At 40.2% G+C, this 9024-nt stretch overlaps 1 protein-coding gene and 1 pseudogene across 7 annotated transcripts in view; both read right to left on the bottom strand.

Annotated features, from left to right (window-relative positions):
* TMEM59 (transmembrane protein 59) overlaps positions 1-9024 on the bottom strand; it is a 28174-nt gene that overhangs the window by 4930 nt on the left and 14220 nt on the right. For all 7 annotated transcript variants that reach the window (XM_049617131.1, XM_049617134.1, XM_049617132.1 and 4 more), the window contains one exon: positions 6629-6737. In XM_049617131.1, the coding sequence (XP_049473088.1) occupies positions 6629-6737 (109 nt within the window). The remainder of the gene's footprint in view (positions 1-6628; positions 6738-9024) is intronic.
* Positions 14-6622, bottom strand: LOC125912582 (heat shock protein HSP 90-beta-like; annotated as a pseudogene).

Below are 9024 nucleotides of genomic sequence, written 5' to 3'. Positions count from 1 at the left end.
TTGAGACAGAGAGAGAGCATGAACGGGGGAGGGTCAGAGAGAGAGGGAGACACAGAATCTGAAACAGGCTCCAGGCTCTGAGCAGTCAGCACAGAGCCTGACGTGGGGCTCGAACTCACGGACCGCGAGATCATGACCTGAGCCGAAGTCGGGACGCTTAACCGACTGAGCCACCCAGGCGCCCCCTCATCTACTTCTTCCATGCGGGAGGCATCCTCGTCACCCTCAAGGGGAGGCTCTCATCAGGAAGAGCAGCACTGGGTTCCTGTGCTGCCACTTCATGTGTATCAATGCCCGGGCCTAGTTTGACCATGAGGTAGAGACAGCTGGAGTGGGCCTGGGGATCCTCAAGTGGCAGGCCAGAAGACAGGAGTGGAGTTTCAAATACCAGCGCCACCAGATCCTTGACAACCATATCATTCTTATGTGCCTCTGCCTTTTGGTGCAGTGTCTGCACAACGGGGTGGTCAGTGTTAAGCTCCAGGCGCTTTCTGGCCATCCTATTGCCCATTGTAGAGTTATCCCAAAGTGCCTGGGATATGATCTGTTCCGCGTTAGCTAAGTGCATTAGTCATAATGCAGCAGGGTGAAGACATAAGCCTACTGGAAACTGTCACCTTCTTATCCAAGATTTCTTTCATGAGTTTGCAGAGGTTCTCAAACTTGGCCTTACTCTCCTCCATTTTCTTCGTCTCCTCTTCATTCTCAGGTAGCTCACGCCCTCCTTGGTAACTGAGACCAGACTTTTCACATCAAACTCCTTGAGCTGCTACGTGCAGTATAGTCAGTAGGCTCAGTCATCTACCTTGAAGCCCTGCTTCCACATTTGCTCCACAAGAGCAGAGTTGACAACCTGCTCTTTGTTCTCACCAGTGATGTAACAGATGGACTTCTGGGTCTCCTTCATGTGAGAGACATATTTTGACAGAGAACTCACCCCATCTCTAGACTGGGAGGTGTGACAGTGCAGCAGCTCGGAAAGGAGTTGCCAATTAGTCAAGTCTCGAAGAATTCCAAGTTTTAACTTTTTAGAGATTGGCTCATACAATTTCTTATAATTCTCCTTGTCTTCTGCCAGCTCAGAGAAGAACTCAAGGCACTTATTGACAATGCTTTTGCAAATGACCTTCGAGATTTTGCTTTGCTGCATTCTCAGGAGATGCTGAGGGGCAGGTACTCAGAGGCAACCACAACCATGGATGAAGTTGAGATACTCCCATAGCAACTCATCACAGCTGTTCATAATGAACAGATGGCAGATGGAGAATTTGTTATTTTTCTTTTTACTCTTGCTTTCGGAGGTCAAAAGGGGCCCAACAGGGGATGAACAGCAATGCTCTGAATTCCAATTCATCTTCTAGAGGTAAGTGCTTGATTACCAAGCGGTCTTCCCAGTCATTGGTAAGGCTCTTGTAGAACTCTGCATATTCCTCCTGGGTGGTATCATCAGGTTTATGGTCCAAATGGGCTTAGTCTTGTTCAGTTCTTCCTGACAAATATATTTCTCCTTAGTCTTGTTTTCTTTTTGTTGTCCTTCCTGCTATCATCCTCCTCATCTGAGCCTACATCTCCAGTCTTTGGCTTCCCCTCATTATCCTTATCTTCTTTCTCACCTTTCTCTTCCTCTGCCTCATTATCAATGATTTCTCTCTCTTGTTCCTTCTCCAAATAAAGGGTGATAACATAACCTATGAACTGTGAGTGCTTCTTCACCACTTCTTTGACCTGACTCTCCGAAGTACTGTGTCCGGTCTTAAGGTAGAGGATCACTTCGGTAGCCTAGCCAATGGGCTCACCATGGTCTCCATGTACAGTGAAGGAGACTCCAGCAGAAGATTCCCAAGCATACTGCTCATCATCATTGTGCTTTGTGATCACAACCACTTTCTCTGCTACCAGGGAGGCAGAATAAAAGCCAACACCAAACTGTCCAATCATGGCGATGTCTGCACCAGCCTAAAGAGCCTCCGTAAATGCTTTAGTACCTGACTTGGCAATGGTTCCCAAATTACTTATGAGGTCAGCTTTGGTTATGCCAACCTGTGTCCACCAGAGTCAGCGTTATGTTCCTTGGGACTGGGATGTCAATTTTCAACTTTTTAGCACTGTCCAACTTGGAAGGGCCTGTCAGGCTCTCATAGTGAATCTGGTTCAAAGCATCAGAAGCATTACTGATCAACTCCCAAAGGAAAACTTCCTTTTTGGAATAAAAAGTATTGATGACAAGAAATAAGAATCAGGCAATTTCTGCCTGGAAGGCAAAAGTCTCCATCTTCTCCACTCCATGGTATACTACCTCAGGCACCATAAAGGAGAAAAGCTACGCGCACTACAGACCAGGGCAGGCAGGGACTGTGTCTGGCTCACACTCTGCAACAAGGCTGCATAGGAGTTGCTCAAGAGAGATAAAACCCTTTCTAACTGACCGCATGAAATCAGAGTATTACGATCTTGAAAAATAAGAAAAAAGGAAGCACACAGATGGGAACACTGAACAGCATCTATATCACCATCTGTTGCAACAGAAAATTTCCCTCTGATCTCTAGGAATGAATAATCCAATACTGCTACATCCTGATCTCACATGTCAAGTTTGACCTTCCTGACAAGGGCCACTATGAATGACGACTCTTTATCTTAAATGGATAGCTCAACAAGAGAAAGCGTCATGCCATGAAATTTCAAAATGACACAAAAAATGTGAAACAGGAAAAAAGGAGAGAAAAGAGAATCAAAATCTTTATAAATGACACTGCTTTAAGATCAACCAAACAAATGAAATTCTTTGCCAACTCTTTCTGGTCATTATAATCAAATGATAAATGATGAGTACCTACTATGTGCAAAGCAGGCTAAAGATAAATTATTAGAGAGCTTTCCTAAATAAGAAAAACAAAGCTGCTAGTAAGTTCCTAAGACCACACTCTTGACCTTTATTACCACCATTTTAAGCTTTGTTTGTAGTGACCGAAAAGGAAGCTTTTTATATTTCATGTTTGAGCTCTCAGATACCAGATCAGTACTGAAGAGAGACTCTCAGCAGGCTTATGATTTCCTACAAACACACAGGATTATATATGTAAGTAATTTAACAACATATAAGTAACATGGCTCACACGTGAGTTATACTTGTGGAACTTAAAATGAAGTCTCCTGTTACTATGGAGAGGGGTCAGAAATAATTTGTGTTTCAATAATAAAATCAACAAAAAGGCTTTATGAAAGTAAAGTTTTAAAATAGGTGGCTTTTGGCCAAGAAAACCGAGTAATTTTTCTAGTACTAAGTTTTCAGCTATTTTTTACAGTAAATAGAGGAACAAATACCAGGGACAGAGATATTTTGAAACAAGAACAAAATATTAACAATATGTATTAAAAATTATTATTAAAATTTTTTTAACATTTATTTATTTTAGAGACAGAGAGAGCACAAGTGGGGGAGGGGCAGAGAGAGCCAGAGACAGAATCAGAAGCAGGCTCCAGGCTCTGAGCTGTCAGCATGGAGCTCGACGCAGGGCTCGAACCCACAAACCATGAGATCATGACCTGAGCCAAAGTCGGACGCTTAACCGACTGAGCCACCCAGGTTTCCCAATATTAAAAATTATTTGTGCTGAAAAGAAATCTGCTAAAATGGAAACACCATGATAGTTTTGGATGGTGACTGACTTTTTTGTTTCTTTATACGTACTTTACAAATTTCGACAGTAAATATATGCAATTTTTATAATGAGAAAACAATAGTTAAAACTACATTATTACTTAGCCAAAGTATGGTTTCGCATTACAAAGTAAAGCCTAAGAGCAGAGAATCTAAGCGGCTGTTTTCCACACGTTTTTCTAGAAAATCTATTTTCTTAGAAAAGCACAGGTCCTTTGAAGATGGAGCCATAATTTTGATTGTTAAGGATATGCAGTAGAGTTCTAGAGAGGGGTGAGAAAGTAACATCCATATGGCAGGTATCTGGGGGGAATATACCAGCTGCCCACAGGACTCTGTGTGGTGCTGATGCCTTAGGTTTTATGATCACAAGCATGTGGGGGCATATGTGGCAACAAGTGAGGTGCTTCCTCAAAGAACTTGGAAAACAGGAGAGAAAATTTCTCACAGAATTAAAGCTATACAATCAAAACAAAATTTATCAGAGCAGAGACAACATCTGAACAGAAGAGAAGATCAAGAGTCATCTAAAAGGGAGGGAAAGAGCCCCAGGTCTATAAGATGTAACCAAAGCCACGATGAGAAGCGGTCATCTCCACTAAGTCAAATAAGGCGATAAGAGAGGAAAAACTATGAAATGTCCACCTATGAACTGTTTGGATAGGAGAGAATTTGAAGATCCTGGCGCAAAAACATGAACCACGTGGTCCGGGTGGTATCTATCTTCCTAGTGTCAAAGAGGTCCCACGGGGAGATCAGTCCTGAGATGAACCACATAATCAACCCTGCTGTTTATGATTTCAGGCTAACTAAAGACACTTCAGGGTACTAGCTTTGGAGTCAGATTCCCCGGGTTTAAATTCTGGTTCCACCACTACTGGTAGGTGACACTGGGGAAATTAAACACTCTCTTTTACAGTCTTCCTACCTGGGAAATGGGAATGATAACAACAGCCATCTCACAGAGTTCCCGAAAGGACTCCATGTGCCAATTCAGGTAAAACACCTAGAAGGGTGTCTGCGAGAAAGTGCTCAACGTCAGTCAGGCCTGGGGACCAGGATCCAGCTTGTGGTGGACTTACAAAGTACATTCTGCCTGAGGCCAGCCATTCAGTCCTTCCTGGCAATCTCCAGACCAATCTCTATGGAATTTTGGGGATTCCAGACCAATCTCTATGGAATCTCTATGGGGAGTAAGGAGGAGGAGCTGTGCTGACATACAAAAAGCAAGGAACGAAGTGCCACAGGGTGGGTGGGGATCAACAAAGATTTAGTAATAGAGGTTTGTAGCTTTGTTGTCACGAGCGTTTAGAGAGAGCATGGGGCAGCTCTAAAGGAACAGGCCAAGGCATTCCTATGTTACATAAGTAATTTCGGTTTTATCAAGAATAAAAAAATGATTAAAATATGGACAACAGAACTGAACAAGAACACAAGTAGATAATGTAGCCAGAGGATGTTATTAGTATGTTCTTATCATAAACAGATGAGTTCTATAGAAATTTACTCATTCTCTAATATGTCCGCAGTTCAAGGTTCTTCCTAATCCTAACTTTATTCATTTTGTTTAATTTCCTAAGTTCTTTTAATTAAGTCAATTCCTTACAGTCCGTCACTGACAGCTTATTCTTGCCTGTACTTGGGAAAATTATCCACCCTCCTCTCTCTGCTAACCTATACCTTACTAGCCATTTTCCAAAATTCAGGTCAAGACCCCCATTATCCAAAAGCCCTCCCTGACAGTCTCCGCACATAGACTGTGCTTTCCTTAACACTTTATACGTTTCCTATTTGTGCCACCTTATTAGCCATGGGAAAGGTGGTATGTACACAGGAAAAAAAACAGGAGTCGCAAGTCAAAAGACATGAGCTGAATTCCAGCCTCAATAGTTTCATAGCTGTGCAAATCCAGGAAAGTCACCTAGACTTTGTAAGCCTATTTACTCATCTACAAAATGGATAAGAAAACCTGCTCCAGAGTATTGCTAGACATAGAAGATACATGAAAATATTTTGTACATTTTAAAGGACTCTATAAATATTAGTTACCAACATTATCCTGTCCCAGTTTCTAGCTGCTTGTATCACACAGTATCTTAATAAAAAATATGAAATATCGTAATCATTACTCATGTGTAACCTTATATTAAATAAAACCTATCTTTAAAAACTACCTTTCTAGTCTACTCAGATAAGGCTATTATTGCTCAAGCACCATGGTAGGCACATCCTAACTATTTATTCGATTCTATTTTAATTTCTCTTTCTTCTTTTAAGTCTTTTTCTATTACACTTTGGAGGCACAGGAAAACTAAAGTTTCTTTCAGTTGGATTTGATGTCAACAGACATTATTATTCTCTATACAGTCACATAAATAACTTTCTTTTCTTGAAAGCTAAGTTGAGTCACCAAATTATAGCCTTTTCCGCAAACAAAAATCCTTTACACAGTTAGGTTTCTTGGGCCAGTCAAATTTTAATTACCAAGGAAGTCACAATCGTCTTCCACCTCTGTCAGGGTTAGATAACAGCACACAGTAACTCAAAACCAAATACTCCAGCCATGTCACTTCTAAAGCAGCAATTCCTGCTGAACATCTGTGGCAATTAATTTAAAATTTTAAGTAGTTCTACAAGTCTTCCTTCTTACATATCACCTTAGAAACTGGTATCACCAGGTTCTCTCTATGCTCAAAAAACCAGGGAAAGAGAGAGACACCTTACTCAAACCAGCCAACATATGTGTCACTCTGGTAGCATCACAGAGAACTGGGAACAGTGATTCTTCTGCTGCAAACCTGCCATTTCCATGTGTGCCGACACGCATCTGTGTGATTAAAACCACCTAATCTTCTCTCATTCTATTAACAGAAAGGCCTTGTTCCTCTAGTTAACAAATAAGGCGTTCAAAACGGTAAATCATATGGCTCATACTTCAAACGGCCAAAGGGTTGGAATTAAATTTACCTCGGAGGGAACGTACTGCTCCACAGCCGTGGCAACAGTTGCACAACAAATCCAGAGCAGTACCATCACCGAGAGGACGAGAGTCGTGGTTAAAATCCATCCAGAGTTACTGAAAAACAAGTTAGTCATGTTAAAATTTCCTAATGTAAAAAGAAGGAGATTCTTAATAATTAAAGGCAATCAACCTGACGTATTTAGTTTAATAATACAATTAAAACTTCACATGTACTACCTTTAAAACTATTTGTTAGATTTTTTTTTTAAATATTTATTTATTGTTGAGAGACAGAGCAAAAGTAGGGGAGGGGTAGAGAGAGAAGGAGACACAGAATCTGAAGCAGGCTCCAGGCTCTGAGCTGTCAGCACAGAGCCCAATGCTGGGTTCGAACCCATGGACCAATTTACAAAAGCGCATCTATTATGAGGCATTCTGTACCCATTATAGCATACCTTAGTAAAGAGATAGTTAAATTTCTCTTATGTTTAAAATATCATAAAATTGGCCAGTTACAAGAATTAGCAACTGGAGTTTTTTCTATAATTGACCTATTGTTTGCGAAACAATAATAAAAACAAAAGTCAAGCTATTTTTAAATATCTAGTAGTCCAGTTCTGAATAAACTGATACTTAAGGCAGGTAGTCTGATTTTCACATCTGTGCTCATCCGATACCGCCTGACTAAAGGTCTATACTTACCACTGTAACCCATTTACTTGACGGTTTGCCAACACTTGAACATGCTAAAGAAAAGGTATGCGGAGTCACTGTGTGTGGGCAAAAGAGGTGGACGCTGAAAAATGCACTGCATCTAAAAGCAGGGAACGTCTATATGATGTTTTAAGCATTCCAATTTAGAAAGATAACAATAGACAACATTTTTCATGAAAAAAAAAAAAAAACAAACAAAAAACAACACCCACTTTACATATCCCAGCCCTAACCCGAGTACTAAGGAACTTCCTTCCACGAAATGAGAAGAATATACTTGATATCTGGATTCTAGTGACAACTAGTTAAGCCAGAAAACAGGGGCTCAGTGTACAATCAATCTGCTTCTTCAACTTCCACAATAAAACGATCCTACAGATTCTCAACTATCTCTTCTCTCTTCTGTTCAGGAGTTACCACAGCTCTCCAATCTGATCTTCTATCCTTCACATAGAAGCCTCTTCCTAATACTTAGATTTGATTACTTGCCTGCTCCTACCTAGTTCCTGTCCACCTGGTTTGGTCAAATCCCCGATTCTCCTGACTCTCCATACATAGCAATACACTTTATGTATTTAGTAGGAAGCCAGCATAACTGGAAAAAAAATTAAATCTGCTACAACTAGCAAAACTCTCTATTCATTATTTAAGACTTATTTCTATTTCCTTTGTCAATCCTCCCTTTGAAGGTATATTCCTTGTATTCTGTATATGAGAGATGTGTATGTGTATGTGACACACAGCAATCACCACTGTTGACTGTTTGCATGTCTGTCTCTACCATATTAGACCTGAGAACTCCATAGAGTCAGAGACTGAAATTCTTTCTTTAGGTTCAAAGTCCCTAACACAGTTCTTGGTACACAATAGACTCTTTGAGAAGAAACGGCAAGTGGAAAAATGAGTTGACCTCAATTTCCATTCTAGAAGCTAAGGGTACCTCCATAACAGCTATACAGTACAATAAAAAGCACTGCAGTTAAGAGCCAGATTCCACTGACTGGCCAGGTGATCTTGCATTCATCATGAAAAACTCATGACCCTTTAGAAAAGACAACTATAGCAGAACAGGACAAGTAAAAGATGTAGGTTTAGAAAAGCTAGGTTTGCACTTTAACATAGTGGGTATATATAACCTTAGGGGTGGGCAATTCACCTCTGACCCACCTACTTATCACAGTGTACTGTTCTAAGAGCCAAATGAGCTCACTGAGGGGGGGAAAACATTAACAAAAAAAAAAGAGTATTTTTTATTAAAATGTAGAATACTATTATAATTCATGTTTGTGCACAGAAATTTCTAGGCATTAAAACTCTAGTTATAAAGTTACTTTTTTCATAAATTAAACATTTACAAAATTACTTCTAAAATGTTAGATTTAAAAGAACTACATGAAATATAACGATAAAATGCTAAAGAGTGTAAGTCACCAATAAGCTACCAGGCAGTCTACTATTGAGAATAAGCTGTAACTCAAGATTAGGTGATTACTTAGGTTTCCTAAGACCAGCAAACTACAACAAAGATCCAAAATATTAGAGAGAGGAAAAATTGCCCATATTCTGCCAAGGTCAAAAGCAGGTTTAGAGATGAAAGGAAGGGAAAATTTAAAGTTAAAGCCCCATTTTCTTACCCAGTCTTTAAAGAATTTGGTAAAAGGTATTAATTTTTAGGTGCCAAATAACC

This window comes from Panthera uncia, assembly GCF_023721935.1.
Source record: "Panthera uncia isolate 11264 chromosome C1 unlocalized genomic scaffold, Puncia_PCG_1.0 HiC_scaffold_4, whole genome shotgun sequence".
Lineage (NCBI taxonomy): Eukaryota > Metazoa > Chordata > Mammalia > Carnivora > Felidae > Panthera > Panthera uncia.
Note: the sequence above shows the minus strand (reverse complement) of the source record. Positions and strands in the feature narration are given on the sequence as shown.